At 44.1% G+C, this 18,130-nt stretch overlaps 1 protein-coding gene across 1 annotated transcript in view; it reads left to right on the top strand.

The window, feature by feature from the left end:
* The window catches only part of xrcc4 (X-ray repair complementing defective repair in Chinese hamster cells 4), a 62,636-nt gene that overhangs the window by 20,328 nt on the left and 24,178 nt on the right, over positions 1-18,130 (top strand). The window contains exons 4-6 of the mRNA XM_083642419.1: positions 8,411-8,577; positions 10,479-10,610; positions 12,732-12,892. Coding sequence (XP_083498545.1) covers positions 8,411-8,577; positions 10,479-10,610; positions 12,732-12,892 — 460 coding nt within the window. The remainder of the gene's footprint in view (positions 1-8,410; positions 8,578-10,478; positions 10,611-12,731; positions 12,893-18,130) is intronic.

The following is an 18,130-nucleotide window of genomic DNA, read 5'->3' as shown; positions in this document are numbered from 1 at the left end:
CTGCTGCTAATCTTTACTGTGACTACGGAGAACTGTTCTCAGATCAGCATCCCTGCTGCTAATGGAGCTGTCATGCGATAAATCTTCCCCACTATCATGAATCATTGGCTCTTCAGTGTAGTTCCCCCAATTTCCAGCTGTCTAGTCAGGATTTAGAGTTGAACTACTTTTTTGTAGCGATGGGCCTGCGGGGATCATTCACTTTTTTGAACCCAGCTGTGCTCTAGTTTGCAGTTTCAATGTTGTGGTTGTCGAACACCAAGCATGTTATGGGCGATTTCACTGCAGCTATTCTGTTTGTTTTCGATTAGCAGTAAGGCCAAATAACACATTTTTGATTTTTGATTTTATTTTTGGAAAGGAAGGCAGTAGTGAGGCAAGAATGGAATGTCTCTTAGGTTTCTCAACAAATGTAGACTTATTACAGGCTTTTTTTTTTTTGCTGTTGAGTTGGCCAGCTGAGTGTTGGTATGTGACCTTAGGATACTCAGTCATAACTGTTAACTATGTGGAAAAACATGGCTTTGATGGATCTGTGCTAGCTAGCGTCATTTAGTTTGAGTGATGACAGTTACTATGTTGAACAACATTCGATTTCTTTAGCAAAAGAAAAAGAGCCCGTGCACGCACCCGCTTGCTTATTCACGTGCGCATTACGCATCGTACACAGAAAACGTGTTGCCATGGTAGTGATGACAGAATGGAAACCCTACATCTGTTGCAGAAAAGGGGATGTTTCTTAGAAATGAGAGTTTGAAACGGATTTTGCAGAAGTGCACTGGGATGTGTCAGCCAAGGTGTCCAGGGTTTTCTGTTGCTCAACATAAAAAAAACAACAGTAATTCGTCTGTCATAAAGTTATGAGTCATAATGAAAGGCTTCCAGTCTCTAATGCCTGGTCATTCACCCCTAATAGCAGCTCACGTCCAGTGCCCAAAAACACCATGTGGAAATAAAAAGGACCCCAGTAGTGACACACATGTGCAGGTGTTACCTGGGGTGGTTTGCATACCAAGCGTGTGTGTGTCTGTGTGTGTGTGTGTGTGTGTGTGTGTGTGTGTGTGATTATGCTTTTTCTTTGCCAGGACAGTCTCTTTAAAACTGCTGTGAGAGCCGTTACAACTGAAATAGAAATGTGTGAGATGCTTCACATTGTTATGACTGACAGGTGGTATTAACGTTGGCCTCTTATAAAGTTTATGGTTTAAATTGGTTTCAAAAATGTATTTTATGGGAATTCCAATGAATTTAATTGATTTAGCCTAAACACTAAATGTACGGTAGTTTTGTTTTGTTTTGACCATTTGTGCCATCAGTTCCGTAGGGTCTTGTTCCTGGATTCTTGTACATGAAGTGGGAGTTGGAATAGGAGAAGGTGGTGCTTGTTCTGGTAGTGTTACATAGTTAAGCAATCATTTGCTATGACAGATGTTCTCTCTTGGGGCCTGGTGTGGAAAAGATGGTAGAAAGTGTACTGTACACCCATACAGCAGGACCAGGACCAGGACCAGGGAGAGGGAGTCTAGTAGTGTTTGTCTCTACACCAGTGATAGTCAACTTGCGGCCCGGGGGCCAGATGTGGCCCGCGACAGGGTGCAGAGTGGCCCCCCGACCATTTTCTAATAATTTCATGTTAGTTTTCATTGTGAATTAGAATCTAATTCACAATAAAAACTAACGTGAAATAAAGTCTGACTGAGCTCCAGGTAAATTGTCAAATACCGCCGTCTGCTCGCTACCCAGGCACTTATGTATGTACTTAACCTAACTAACTTAACCTAACTAACTATCCGGTGTGCACAACATTGTCAGACTAAACTCCAGCTGACACCCCAAACTTACAATCCGCTACAGAAAAATGTATATTGTTTGTTTATTAACTGGCCCCTGGCCTTCTATCATTTCACGAAAATGGCCCCCGGGCAAAGCAAGTTGAGTATCCCTGCTCTACACGATAGTCTGTGGATATAAAATATCACTTTCTAGCTTTTATACATACTGGCTAGTTACCTCCGCCAAGGAGGTTATGTCTTCGGTGTCGCCTGTCTGCCTGCCTGCCTGCCTGCCTGTCTGTCTGCCTGCCTGTCTGTCTGGCCTGCTTGCCTGTCTGTCTATCTGTCTGTCTGTCTGTCTGTCTGTCTGTCTGGCCTGCTTGCCTGTCTGTCTATCTGTCTGTCTGTCTGTCTGTCTGTCTGGCCTGCTTGCCTGTCTGTCTATCTGTCTGTCTGTCTGTCTGTCTGGCCTGCTTGCCTGTCTGTCTATCTGTCTGTCTGTCTGTCTGTCTGTCTGTCTGGCCTGCTTGCCTGTCTGTCTATCTGTCTGTCTGTCTGTCTGTCTGTCTGTCTGGCCTGCTTGCCTGTCTGTCTATCTGTCTGTCTGTCTGTCTGTCTGTCTGTCTGGCCTGCTTGCCTGTCTGTCTATCTGTCTGCCTGTCTGCCTGTCTGTCTGGCCTGCTTGCCTGTCTGTCTGTCTGTTAGCAGGATTACGGAAAAACTACTGGGCCGATTTTCATCCAACTTGGAAGGGTGTAGCATGGGCCAATGAAGAACCCATAGAATTTTGGCGCAGATCCCGATCCGATTCAGTCAAGGAACCGGCCAAGGCTAGGGCAAAGGGGCCGTAGCTAGGGATAGGAAGGTTTATAGAGAGTTTGAGGGGTGGGTAGGGGGAGTGGCACGGGGATGTGGGTGGTTCTGGTTTAGGGTTCTGATCTGACTCTCAAAATTAGCATATCATCGCAGACTGGAGTATTGGCCTTGACAGAGGTCTGCGCTCTCCGAGTGGACTTCTAGTTGAATATATTTCTACGAAAAATAACTTCTCCGTTGTTCATAGAACTTTATACGGAAGAGGATTAGGGTCATATTATGTGGAAAATGCATTTGAGTTCTTAGTTTAAAGTCAACTGAGAATCTTGAAAATAAAGTCAGGAATTTTGAGATTAAAGTCAGAATCCAGACTTTTTTTTATTTAGAATCCAGATTTTGTTCCCAGAATTCTGATTTTAAACTCAGATGATTAATCCTCTTCCATACTTTGATGATAGAGTGTAGCTGAACTGTTTGGTCCTCTAGTTGTTTTTAATGCTTGCACTGGCAACAGCCGTGGCGTGGCCGGAAGTTTTTGGGGTTGACGGTCCCATTCTCGTTGACGCGATATCTCCGGAACACCTTGAAGGAATTTCTTCGGATCTGGCGCAAATGTCCATTTGGACTCAACGATGAACTGATTCGATTTTGGTTCAAGGTCACTGTGACCTCACAAAAGACATTTTTGGCTCAATAATCCATACGCTAATTATGACAACATTTCACACAAATGTCTCATTGGATAAAATGATGAAGTGATGACATTTTATACCCAAAAGTTCAAAGGTCATCATAATGTTTGGCTTGCCACTGTAGCTGAGAAAACATTCTTGGCTCACCAAAATCCTTTATTTTGATGTCATAATTACATTCATTATATTGATTTGAACCCAAAGATACTTGTATGAGTCAACCCTCTTCACTCTCTCTCTCCGGATGACAGCCAGTACAGGGGGCGGGGCCTCCTGTTCCTCTGGTAGTCCACCACAAGCTCATTGGTTTAGCTGATATTGAGCTTCAGGTGTTTGTTGTTGCACCATGTGATGAAGCTCTCTTGTCAGTCCTCTGTAAACATAGTCTCTGAGTGAAGACAGCATGTTTCTCACTGGAAATATGTCAATATAGACAACTTCCATTTCACCAAATATACACTTGGTACCTTTTATTGAATTCCTTCAAAGTGTTCACTACATATATTTTATGAGTCTGGACAGACATGATGTAGACGTCTGCAACTTGACTTGTTGGCGGAGGCACACAACCACAAGGCGGTTATTTCTAGTTTTTTTCTCTCTCTCTACCTTTCAGTTTGTTCATGTGCCTTTTTCTAAAGAACTCTTATTAGGTGTGGCTCGATTTCTGTCCAGCTACATTTGGGCACGGTTACCTTTTGCGTCATCTGTTGTTCGTTCATCATGCAGTAAGAGCAGTACAGGAAACTTAAATCTCTTTTTTATTTATCAATATGCCGGGATATTTAAAGTCAGCGTCCACCAGCAGACACCCACAGCAGCAGTAAATGTACAATAGGTGGGGTTGCATACAGAAATAAAAGTGTCCTGTCGTTAATCAGTGCAGGCCTGACTCACTGTTGAGTCACAGACAGCATGTGAAACAGTAGCGTCTCTATGACGACTTGAGGAACCTTTTGCCCACATCAACATTTCTTCAGCCAATATTGTCCAGCCAACCTGCTGGCCTCCTCTCACCACTGCACCGGTCTATAGAGAGACAAAGTCGACGTCACCTCCTGCTTTCAGCATGCGCACCAAGATATTTCCTCCGCCATTTATTTTCCCATAGACCTTTCGTAAAGTGCATACATTGTAAAAAGGGAGTCCCGCACACCATCCAAACTTGCAAACAAAGAATTTATTCTGTGCGTAAAGTGCATAAGATTTGTTTACTTGCTGAAACCAAGCGATTGAGCTATATTTAGAACGTTTCTCTGACCAAAACATGAAAAAAAACATGAAAAAAATATATATATATTTTTAATCAGCTACGTTTTGGTCTGAGTGAAATGGTCTCTCCTGTTTTGAAATATAGCTGAATCGTTTGGTTTGACTAAATACAACTTGTTTTTATAAACATTTTACGAAATGTATATGGGAAAATAAATCGATGAAATCTCTTGGTGCGTATGCCTAACCCGGAAGTGGGCGTGACTTTGGCTCTCTGTAGCATATTGGGCTCTGAGTGTTAGTGCAACGCACATCCCTAATGTGGCCAGTCAGGTGACCGCCACAGTCCTCAAAGGGTTAATAATATGTTTCTTGCTATAATTGGAAAGGGTTAATTACTTAATGCTAAGTTTATGATGAGGTGACAACTAGACCTGCTTGCCAGCAGGGCTCTTTGGAGACGTATTGGTATTTCCATGCGAGCAGTATTTTAGTCTGCTGTTTATTTAGTCTGAGGTTATTTACTTAATATTGCCGAGAGGCAATGAAGTAAGAGCTGGCAGATATTAATATGCTTTTGCAAAATGGCCCAGTTGAATGGAGAGAAGCACATGGCAGGAAGAGATGAGAGAGCGAGCAGCGGAAAAGATGAGGGAAGAGAATATGAAACAGACACAGTTTGGTTCCTGTCCCGTGCTGGCATTGTTCTCGCGTCCCTTTCAGCACAGCACTTAACATCTAGAAGCTGCAACCATTAGTTGATTAATCGGTTAGTCGATCGACAGAAAATTAATCACCAATTTGTTATAATCGATTAATTGTTCAGACAAATTCTTAAGAAAGAAATGCTGAACTTCTCATTCCAGCTTCTTAACACATTGAATGCCAGCCATGTTTTCATTCCTGTAGGTAAGTTGTGCCAGGGGTGTTTTTGACGATTCTGGCTCATTTTAGAACAGCCGAGGATTCTTTTCTGTTAAGAATTCATGAACAACAATCATCTAAAAATAACTAATAGAATGTGTGCTTTCTCTGTCTAAAAGAGTTAGTTTGCAGAGTTAGTAGTTATGTAGATATTAGCCGTTGAGTACAGCATGGTTTCAGCGTCTGGAAATTTATTCAGAGATAAATGGCTTTTTGTGAAACAGTCACTTTAACCATTCATTTTTGGCATCAGTAAGACCGTCAGACATTCTAAACAATAGTTTTGAACAGTAATTTCCTCCATAACAACAGGAAACACCCCTCTCATTCAAACTCCTCCCTCCGTGTGTCTTCTCCTCCTTCCTCCTAACAGCGGGCGTGTCAGAAGCGCGTTGTGCTGCCTGCCTGTCTGTCTGCGTGCCTGCCTGCCTGCTTGCCTGCGTGCGGGGACGAGTCTGAAATGGATTACTGTAAAATCGCCAAGCCATTTCCTTGAATGGCTTGCTCCCGCGGTGTGTGTGTGTGTGTGTGTGTGTGTGTGTGTGTGTGTGTGTGTGTGTGTGTGTGTGTGTTCGCGCGTTGCTGCGCGGCTCTGGGGGGAAGAGATCTCTGTCCGTTCTGTGTGTGTGTCCGGGCTTCTGACTGTAAAATCGCCAAGCCATTTCCGCGGGAGGCGGCTGCTACGGGTCCCGTGGCTGTGGCTTCTCTCTGTATCTGTCGCCACTTAGTGGTCGGTAAAATAGATTACACACATGCTCTTGCTCCAAATAGTTATCTCGAAGATGTAAAAGGGGTTGATTGATGTCCCACCGTCAAAAAAAAAAAATGTTTATGTAAGACGAGTTAGCTCGTCCTTGGCACTTAAGCGCTGGATTATGTAAGACGAGTTAGGTCGTCTCTGGCACTTAATGTGTTAAATGTGCATATTTTCTGTTTTTCTCAGTCCTCTATGACAGTAAACTGATTGTCTTTGGTCAGGAGTCAGGACAAAAGACATTTGAGGATGTCTTCTTGGACTTTGGGGAAAAGTGATCGTCATTTTTCACCATTGTAGTTGCAGTCCTACTTACATCAGATGTATTAGTTAGTTCTTACAATTAAAAATGTAATTATCTGTTAACTCTGTTACCTACTGCCCAGGTGGGCTTGTCAAAAAGGGTCTTTCTGTGTGGAGTTTGCATGTTCTCCCTGTGCTCCCCTGGGGTTTCCTCCAGATAGGAGGAACAAAAACATGAATTTATTTTAATTATCTGTTGAAAAACTAAGCACGGTATAAATTAAATCCATTTATTTTTACACTTCGTCAAGTTTCGAGACACCTGCCCTCACTGAATGCGTGCAGGCTTTTCATGAGCTTAAAGCCATTTGCAATGGAAAACACGTCCAAAAGAGTGTGTGCAGGTGTGCAAGCAGCAGACTCTATGAAAAAACTGCAAACGTCTGGCGAGGGTCTAGCTGGACCGAAACATGACTCTGAAATAATAATAATAATACTGGAAAAAAAGTGTTGCGTGGCAAAGTACTGTAGGGGGAGTGTGGAAGAAAGCCTTTCCTCGTATCAATCAAGGCAATAATATGAAGAATAAGGCCTTAATGTTGACATGTTTTGATTTGTTGTGTGGAGGGGTGGGGCTGCTGTGTTCGAGGTGAACTAAATGCCAAGCCCAGCCGGGTCTGTCACCAGATCCCCCCTGTTTATCTCCCTTATCCTATCTTCTGCACAGCCACTCGCACGCACACGCACAAACACACACACACACACACACACACACACGCACGCACGCAACACACACACACACGCACGCCCGCAACACACACACACACACGCACGCACGCAACACACACACACACACACACAAGCGTGCACACACACACTCACACACGTACACACACACACACACACAAGCGTGCACACGCACACAACACACACACACACACGCACGCAACACACACGCACGCAACACACACGCACACACACACACACACACAAGCGTGCACATGCAAACACACAGCTGCGTCTCCCATCCCAGGGGTCAGTTATTTGGGGAGCTGATGGTCGGAGAGGTCAGTGGCCCTGGCTCTTATCTGTGTGTAAACACAGTGAGGCCATGTGTGACTCCAGGTGACAGTGGGTGTTCTACTCCTGTCAGACCGAGGTCCAGCCGGGTTCCCAGCTTGATTTAGAGGTCAAAAGGCTTAACCCGCATTGCCCGACTTGGCTCCATTCAAAAGAAGCGACTACGGGTCTGGATCCGACTTGTATCGGTTCTGTATGGGTCCTGGTTTCGGCTTTAAAATAATAGACGGGTCTGGTTTGATTTTGGGTACTACATTTCCAGGTTTGGGCACAACTTTTTGGACCAGTACACATACAGCACACATACAGTTGACACACAAACCCCAGACAGGCGATACTGCGGTAATTATCGTTTGTTTAAATTGATTGTTTTATGCTTGTTATTTATATCTTGACTTCTGTACTTTTAACCTCTGTCCCTGTCGCTGTTTTAGACACCTGAATCTCCCCACGGGGAGAAATAAAGCTTTCAATCAATCAATCAATCCCGGATGTTGCAAACTACCACAAAGTAATGGCGAGTCTGTACCGTGGATCATGGTCGTTTGTAGTTTGCCGTTGCAGTGCTGCTGGACCAATCAGTTCAAGTAACGTTAAAATGTTGAACATGACACGTGATGTGTTGTCGGCCTCGTCCATTTCCAGCCTTGTTCATTGAGTTAATTGTTATGCATCTCTCCCGGGTTGCCCCAGGTCCTATCTCACTCGTGTCATGACCAGTGTTGACTGACCTGGTGAGATTTGACAAAAGAAGGGTTGAACATGGCCCACGGGTCAAGCAAGAATAGAGTGGAAAGTGCAAAATCACATTATTATTATTATTATGATATTCTCTTATTAGAGAATGTCGGAGCTCTTTTGCAAATGTAACTATGTTGCAATTTTCTCCCTTCTCTTCTATCCATTCCCTCTTCCAGTTTAGGCTGGGCTCTGTCCTGCTGGATGCTGTCCCAGAGCCGGCCGAGGCTGTGAGAGACTTACTTCTTCACAGTCTGGAGAGGGGCAAGACACTGCAGCGCCACAACCAGAAGCTCCAGGAGGAGAACCAACGTATCAGAAGAGAGCAGCAACACATCACCGCAGAGTAACCATGCATGCACACGCACACGCACACACGCACAGTACAACCAGGGTTCCCACCGGTAATGGAATTTCTGCAATATCATGAGAAGTCTTTTCCAGATGCGGAGAGTCGGAGAATTTGATTTGCTGAATTCTCTGGTAGTAGTTAGGGAATATCAGGGGATTTATTTTGCAAATAGGTTACATCTACAGGAATATGCCAGAATGTATTTTACAATGTGTTTCTCACACATTTGTGGCATCAGATGGGTGGTTTTCAGTGGGTTTGATACATTTTCTAGACTGTAGAACAACATTAACACACCAGGAAGGGATACAAAAAAAAAGTAGGTCATGGAAGGGCTTCCACTTTCATTATGGAGAGTCATGGCAAAGAAATATGGGATTTTACATGAAGACGATGGTGGGAACTCGGCACAACACAGCACAACATAGCAACTTTAACAGCCTTAGTTTTGATTTCCCCTAAATCCAGTCCGGCTTCCCTCCTGAGTTATTGCCCAATCCTCCTGACGCTCTGCAGGGAGGGGCCGTCTGCCTGCACTGTACTGCATGTCACATTGAGCTGTGAAGTGATGTCATACCGGTGTGCACGTGTGAGGGGAGGCTCCGTCAAAACGGAGAGGGGCCCCAAAATCACTGACTGCACATGCATCCATGTGTTTTTCTTTCAACAAGATATGAATTGGTGCTTTAGTTTAAGATGACAACTAAGCAAGATAATACAATCAAGCTGTTCTCAATTATTTTCAATTTCCTTCGATGGTAAACAATGGCTGAAAAAGGTCTAACTAACCACACATTCATACATTCACACACACACACTAGAGCTGCAACGATTAGTCGATTCACTGATTGGTCGATTCATATTTAATTAATAATTAATATAACTATTTTTATAATTGATCGTTTAGACTCAAAAAAAAATTGGGGGGGGGGGGGGGGGCACTACATTTCTCTCATTCCAGCTTCTTACATGTGATTATCTTCTGGTCTTCTATGGCAGTAAACTGATTATTGTTCGGGTTGTGATGTCATCTTGGGCTTTCGGGAAAAGGTGATAGACATGTTTCACCATTTTGTGACATTTTATAGCCCAAACGACTAATCGATTAATCAAGAAAATAATCGGCAGATGAATCGATAATGAAAATAATCGTTCGTTGCAGCCCTAACACACACACACACACACACACACACACACACACACACACACACACACACACACACACACACAAGTTGGCGTTGAGGGGATCTCACCTTGACTGATTATTTGGGTTTGTAATCAGCCTCCTGACTGCAGTATCCATCACAGCTTAAATGTGGGTATTATGTTTCTGTGTTGAAGGGGGCAAACAGCCAGCTCTGTCATGTGACCAGAGGGAACTGGACTGGCAAACAGCCAGCTCTGTCATGTGACCAGAGGGAACTGGACTGGCAAACAGCCAGCTCTGTCATGTGACCAGAGGGAACTGGACTGGCAACCAGCCAGCTCTGTCATGTGACCAGAGGGAACTGGACTGGCAAACAGCCAGCTCTGTCATGTGACCAGAGGGAACTGGACTGGCAACCAGCCAGCTCTGTCATGTGACCAGAGGGAACTGGACTGGCAAACAGCCAGCTCTGTCATGTGACCAGAGGGAACTGGACTGGCAAACAGCCAGCTCTGTCATGTGACCAGAGGGAACTGGACTGGCAAACAGCCAGCTCTGTCATGTGACCAGAGGGAACTGGACTGGCAAACAGCCAGCTCTGTCATGTGACCAGAGGGAACTGGACTGGTGGCCTTGTGGCTGATGAAGGGGGAGGCAGGGTAATGTAAGGTCGCATGAAGGAAGGAAGTGACATTTCACATTTGTGGATTTTCAGTTTTTTGTGTTTGTGTTGCCTTTTATATTGAAGGATGAAGCGCTACGCTGGGGGGAAGGAGGCGCTGGAGGCAGAGCTGTACTCTCGCTTTGTCCTGGTCCTCAATGAGAAGAAGGCCAAGATTCGCAGTCTGCAGGATACTTTAACACACCTACAGCAGGCCAGGTACGTTGGTTATATTGTAGGTGGATGTTACAGTCTTTAAGTCCCCCTGATTTTTTGATTCAAATATTCAATGTGAAATTATTGGCCAAACCTCTCACCGCTCCCTCCGCTCCTCCACCAGTGCAGGACGCCTCACCCCTCCTTCGCTACGGGGGCTCAAAAGTCGTTCATCCCGTTCGCGAATCTTCTCGTCCCTGGCACCACAATGGTGGAATGAGCTCCCTCCTATGGTCAGGACGGCTGCTTCACTGCCAATCCTTTGGCAAAAACTTAAAACACACCTTTTCAGGCTCCATCTGGGCCCTTCTTGAACTAACATCTCTCTCTCTCTCCCTAAAAAAACAAAAAACTAAACTAAACTTTACCACTATTCCTTCAGAAGTTGTAGCTCTCATAGACTGTGTTGCATAATTGTTGCTCTATTGCTGACAAAAATGTGTTATTGTAAGACGCTTTGGATAAAAGCGTCTGCCAAATGACGTAATGTAATGTAAAAAATCCCCCAAGAGCCTTTTGCCTTCTTCAGACTGCCAGCCCAAATCCAATTTTTTTGGCATATCCAGATTGCAGTTGGATTGATTTTACCAATCCCATTTGGATCCGATTTGCGAATCCAATTCACATTTGGAGGTGGTTTCAAATGTGTCTTCAGTCTGGATGCTCTGATCGCTCAAATCTGATTTCAAAGTGTCCTTCGCGTCACTCGCAACTGCAAGCCGTTTCTCCATGGATATTGGCCGCCTAAAGTGAGTGTCTTGACAGACAAGACTTGGTCCTAGACGGCCACAGAGCCTGCCACACGTCTCCCGGTACAAGCCACCCATCGAGGAGGACGAGGCTACATCTTCCCAGCAGTCAGTACTTTGTGGATGGCACCACACCTCGCACTGCACAGTGAAGCCCGACATGACTACAGCACGGAACATCACAAGGTCAAATATATATATATATATATATATATATATATATATATATATATATATATATATACACACACAAGTCACCAAAGTGGAGCCTGGGAGTTACTGAATGTGAGCGTGAATCCCCGTGTAGGTGTAACACATGTGTCTGCCCTTTCACAAAATTTTATAATATAATATTAATGTCGCTTTCAATATCTTTTTCCAAATTATTAGGGCCTATTTCAAAGAAACTAAAAAAAGTCTATCAATTAAGTCAGAGTCCTCATTTCCAATTTCCGAGTCTGAATGCATGAATGCTCGAGTCCAAGTCATCAGTGCTCAAGTCCAAGTCGAGTCATGAGTCCTGAAAATGAGTCTAGGACTCGGAGTCCTGAACTCGAGTACTACAACACTGTCACCAGCATAGTAGTTACTGATGCCTACGTCGTTACCACGGCAACCAATGCAGAATAGGTTTGTGATGTCTGGACACACAAATCCGACCTGATCACTCGCCCAAATCAGGTTTTTGGCAGTCCGGACAGAAAGTCACATTTGTTTCTCAAATGGGACGTGCCTGCAGTCTGAGGCCTTTGACGTCTGTATTATCCGGCATGCTTCTGATTCATCCACTTTGTCAGTCATGTAATTTCACATCACTTTGTTGTAACAGTCATGTGATTTCAGATAATTTGTCATGATTACAAAGGGTACTGACATCAGCATCTTGTGACCTTTAGCCTACTGTGTCATGTCATGTGTTTACTGCAGACTAGGGCTGCCACTAACGATTATTTTGATTGTCGATTAATCTGTTGATTATTTTCTTGATTCATTGATTAGTCTTTTGGTCTCTAAAATTTCAGAAAATGGTGAAAAATTGTCGATCAGTGTTTCCCCAAAGCCCAACATGACCTCCTCAATTGTCTTGTTTTCTCCACAACCCAAAGATATTCAGTTTACTGTCATAGAGGAGTAAAGAAACAAGAAAATATTTACATTTAAGAAGCTGAAATCAAAGAGTTTTGACATTATTATTATTATTATTATTATTATTATTATTATTATTATTATTATTATTATTATTATTCAAACTGATGAATTGATTATCAAAATAGTTGGCAGTTAATTTAAAATGGAACATCTACGGTAATCGTTTTATCGGTGCAGGCCAGAATGAACATGTGTTAAAGTTGTTTTTTCCTCCTTCTGGCCTCAGCTGCAGGAGTTTGGAAATTCAGAAAAAGAGGCATTCACCAAGGTTGAGGGAAACCCCCAGCCAGGAGGGGGCAGAGGAGGAGGATCAGTATGGAGGCAGCACCGACGAGGAGCTAGAAGTAGAGCAGCCTGCCCCGCCCGCCTCCACGTTACCGTCCCAGGGTAAGGACATGGTAGATGAAGCCCCTCCTGGACTCTGCTTCCAGCCTCCCAAACCGCTCATGTGCACAGTGGGCTTAAAGGATAAGTTCACCCAAAAATGAAAATTCTGTCATTATCTACTCAACCTCCATGCCCCATGATGGAACGATGGGTGACATTTTTTTAGTCCACAAAACTTTCATGGAGTTTCACAGCAAAACACGTTTCAGATTTCTCCTAAACCGTTCAAGTGGAATGGTGTCCAACTTTCAAACGTTAATTCGTGCATGTGCGTGGATTAAGAGCAGGGGCAGAACACCAGGGGCCAGTTGCACCAAGTGGTCTTACGACTGGTCTTAAGCTACGCCGGTCGTAACTTTACGACCTAACAGCTACGCCGGTTGCACCAACGGCGTAAGCCTTTTTCTCACTAAGACCGGTCGTAAATATTACGCCTGGTCAGGAGGAGGCATAAGGTGCCTGAGATCTCCGTGGTAGTCTATCAGCGGAGACCTGCTATGATTGAGTCCTCACCGTCCTCATCGTCGTAAAGTCGCCTTCGAAGCATGACGTTCGATTATAACTAGGGGTGCACCGATCGATCGGCAAGCAATCTGTATCGGCCGATTTTGACCTCAAATATGCGATCGGCGATCGGCCATTTTTTTATTAAAAAAAAAAAAAAAAAAGCCCTATCACTAATCAGGCTTTCCAGCGATATAAAATACAATGCCAATTGGTATTATTAAAGGGGAGAAATAATCGACCTAAAATAACGTTTCCAAACTTTCTTTGAGGAGTTTATATATTGGTGATCGGTAATCGGTGATCGGTCGATGATCGGTTGGGCAGATATTTCCCATAGGCGATCGGCAATCGGTGATCGGTGGCAAAAAACGTGATCGGTGCACCCCTAATTATAACGAACTAGTTGTGTGGCTTAGCCTTCCCAAATGTTGAGGGTCGTTTTTTAGAATTTAATACATAGAATTGGGAACGTTACATTCAATTTCATTCAGACTGTCTGGCACTCAATCGCTGCCATTTTCCCCCGGAGCGAGGGAGGGTGGGAGGAGGGAGGGTGTAGTGATGCACATACAGTAGTGGCTGATGGAGCATAGTGGCACAGTGACGCTCCAAGCAGGTCACGAGGCACATTTTTGTGCCAATCAGGGGGCATTCCCCGGCAATTCACACGGACGCGCATTGCTACGACCGGCGTAGTTAAGACCAGACGTAAGCCCTGTTGGTGCAACAGGTGTAAATCCACTCTAAAGACTGGTCTTAACTAAGACCGACGTAGGAGTTACAACCAGGCATAGTTAAAACCAGTTGGTGCAACCGGCCCAGGTCATCCCATGAAAACTATGTGGGGGACCTGATGAAGATTTCTCTGTATAGAGATATAAGAGGAGGAAACTGGCTCCTGATTGGCTGCTCGCTATTCTGGCTCTATACAAAACAAACCTAAGTAAGGGCCTGTGTCCACCTAGCGTCTTTTCCTCAGGTCCAGCGTCTTTTTTCAGTTGTTTCCAATGGGGGGAGAGCGTATGCGAGCGCACACGGACGTCTAGACAAAGTGTGCAGTGCCCAGCGTCTATTTTCAGAGCGCTCCGGCGTTTTTGTGCGCCGGCTCCCAGCGCTCCCAGCTGAAAATATTTTAACTTTTCAGAAAGACGCTGGTGTCGGGTGCTCCTTTTCTGGCAGCTAATCATATGGAGAAACTATCGCAACAGAGACAGAACAGCTCAATTGTGGGAGCAGATTGGCTAGACACTTAATATTTCTGGTGAGTGTTGTGCTTACTGCTTTTAATAACGTAGCCTACCTGTGTTGTTAGCTTGCTAGCTGTCAGCTATCAAGCTACTACCGCACTGAACTAACAGACTGCTTCCTTGTATATTGTGCGCTGGGATCAGCGCTCCCCAGTGCACTCCCAGCGTTTAACAGTCGGAAAAAGACGTTAGGTGGACACAGGCCCTAACCTATGTTAGTAGAAACTTAACATGATCCCCTGTGGAGACACATAGCAGGTGTGGGGTCAAGAAAAATGACGATTAAAACAACAACCATCCATTATGTATGTGAGTGAGCAAGTTTGATATGAAATCTCTAAATCACAGTAGCTGATTCTGTTTGATATGAAATCTCTAAATCACAGTAGCTGATTCTGTGTTTGATATGAAATCTCTAAATCACAATAGCTGATTCTGTGTTTGATATGAAATCTCTAAATCACAGTAGCTGATTCTGTGTTTGATAGGAAATCTCTAAATCACAGTAGCTGATTCTGTGTTTGATATGAAATCTCTAAATCACAGTAGCTGATTCTGTGTTTGATATGACATCTCTAAATCACAGTAGCTGATTCTGTGTTTGATATGACATCTCTAAATCACAGTAGCTGATTCTGTTTGATATGAAATCTCTAAATCACAGTAGCTGATTCTGTTTGATATGAAATCTCTAAATCACAGAAGCTGATTCTGTTTGATATGAAATCTCTAAATCACAGTAGCTGATTCTGTGTTTGATATGAAATCTCTAAATCACAATAGCTGATTCTGTTTGATATGAAATCTCTAAATCACAGTAGCTGATTCTGTGTTTGATATGACATCTCTAAATCACAGTAGCTGATTCTGTGTTTGATATGAAATCTCTAAATCACAATAGCTGATTCTGTTTGATATGACATCTCTAAATCACAGTAGCTGATTCTGTTTGATATGAAATCTCTAAATCACAGTAGCTGATTCTGTTTGATATGAAATCTCTAAATCACAGTAGCTGATTCTGTTTGATATGAAATCTCTAAATCACAGTAGCTGATTCTGTTTGATATGAAATCTCTAAATCACAGTAGCTGATTCTGTTTGATATGAAATCTCTAAATCACAGTAGCTGATTCTGTTCGATATGAAATCTCTAAATCACAGTAGCTGATTCTGTTTGATATGAAATCTCTAAATCACAATAGCTGATTCTGTGTTTGATATGAAATCTCTAAATCACAGTAGCTGATTCTGTTTGATATGAAATCTCTAAATCACAGTAGCTGATTCTGTTTGATATGAAATCTCTAAATCACAGTAGCTGATTCTGTGCACTGCACAGATTGAAAACAGGATGTGATGGTGGCGTGGCACATCACCAAAAGGTGCATCACTTGTGTTGTCAGACATGGCGGAGGCCTGTGCTCTACTGAGTACATGTTCTCGTTTTATAATGCAGAAATACACAAACAAGACTGAGAGAGATTCGCTGCCAGGAATCAACCTCAGGTCTCACGATTAAGAGTCTGCAGTCTAACTCCCTGCGGTACATTTCCCCCCACATAACTAAGTGGTGAACAGAGCGACCACCCGACACCGCCACCCTTCCAGCCTCTGCTGTTGTGCGGCTAAAACGTGGAGAAATGGAGGGTAGGCAGGGAGGTAATACCCACAAGCTCAGATAATGATGGGGCGGCTGTGGCTCAGGAGGTAGAGCGGGTTGTCCACTAACCAGAAGGTCGGTGATTCGATCCGCATGTCGAAGTGTCCTTGGGCAAGACACTGAACCCCAAATTGCTCCCGATGGCTGTGCCAGCACCCTGCGTGGCAGCTGACCGCCTTCGGTGTGTGAATGGGTGAATGTAGGCACATTGTAAAGCGCTTTGGATAAAGGCGCTATATAAATGCAGTCCATTTACCAGATAAACTTTAATGTCCCTGTAGGAAAGTTGGGTCATTGCAGCAGTGAATAGTAATGGGATATAGCAAAGTAAAATAGAATATAAAGAAGAATACCGGCAATCAAACTGGGTCTAATAAACATAACGTAACCGACAATTACAACACTAGAATGACAATTTCATTTAATTCATTGTCATTGTGTGCGTAAGGAAAAGAGGAATAGATACCGGTAAACTTGTGAAACAGGAACTTATGAAACGAGGCAAGAAAATGAGTGACTCCCGGAAAATGTCAGTCTCTGATACCAATGGGAGATTTTATCTTTGAAATTCTCCAGAGAATTTCAAAATCAAGCCGTTTTTACTGAGTAAAAACTGCTTGATTTTGACTTAGTATGCAGTCAGGGTTGCCCTGAATTCAAATATATCATTGTCAGGATTTCTTTTTGGCCTTCTGCCTTTGGGGGTGGCTAAATCCTCTTTGGGGGGCGCCAGAATTTCCCCTATACAGGAAAAACCCTGGCCATCTCTCTAGTTGCTTCGAATGTCTAGCATCTTAAATGACATCACATCACCTTCATAATTAGTGGTATACTGTATATTTGTCAACCCAGCAAGTTATTGTGCTTCTGTATATTTCCGTTTGAAAATGTATTTTATCGGCTGCTTGAAGATGTTTATAGTGCCTGGCTTTACGCTGTGATTTAAGACACCCAGAGGTTTCTCATGTTTTCTAAAATATGACTGATTTTTTTGGGGGGACATGAGAGATGTTGTCATAGGAGCGCAGTGTGTACGCACATCGCTCAGAACTCTGTGTTATTTCTGCCCAGGAAGCAACCATGACGTCACTGACAGATGATGTCATCGCGAGCAGCGGGCCTCTGTGAAGCGACAGCTCTGGGTACCGCTGAGGAAGACGAGCAGCTCTGACCTCGGCGTTGCGCTGTGTCAACCTCCATATTGATGTGATTAATGTGCCAGGTGGACGAGGCTAAACGTCTGTAATGCAGTAGTGCCTCTTGCCCCAAAACAAAGACATAAGTGATTCAAAAAAGAGGTTAATGGGCAGAGACGAAAATGGAGTGTGATGTTTTCGGGGCAGTCGACTTTCCTGATTTGTGAACCTTTTTTTCCAGTCTCTCACACACACAAGCTCGCCGCCCCGCCACGGGCAGGTTTGGGTCGGGGCGATACGTCAAGTGCTCCCGGGCTACGTAGGTGTCCTCGTTCCCCGGGCTTTCCCCGCTCACATCTGTGCCCTGAGATTGATGAGGAAAAGCTCATAGGTTTCTGTGTTGTTTCCGTTGCCACGACAATGACTCAGATGGCTGTGCGTTGCCAGTCGTCGGGGCAGAAAGAGGGAAGAGGGAAGAGGTGACTTTTCTTACAGGGGATGTGTGTGTATTGTGTAGTGGTTATAGAGACTGCTCTGCCTGGGAGGAGAGACATTCCCATGGCTGAAAAGGTCACGTGATTATTTTTTCTCTCGGGACACCTGTCCCGCCCGACTTTGTCGCAGTTTTACTCGCTCGTGCCATTTTGACAATGTGTGTTGAATGGGGGCCGTTGGCTTTAACACA

This window comes from Poromitra crassiceps (assembly GCF_964638095.1).
Source record: "Poromitra crassiceps genome assembly, chromosome: 8".
NCBI classification, from domain to species: Eukaryota; Metazoa; Chordata; class Actinopteri; order Beryciformes; family Melamphaidae; genus Poromitra; species Poromitra crassiceps.
Note: the sequence above shows the minus strand (reverse complement) of the source record. Positions and strands in the feature narration are given on the sequence as shown.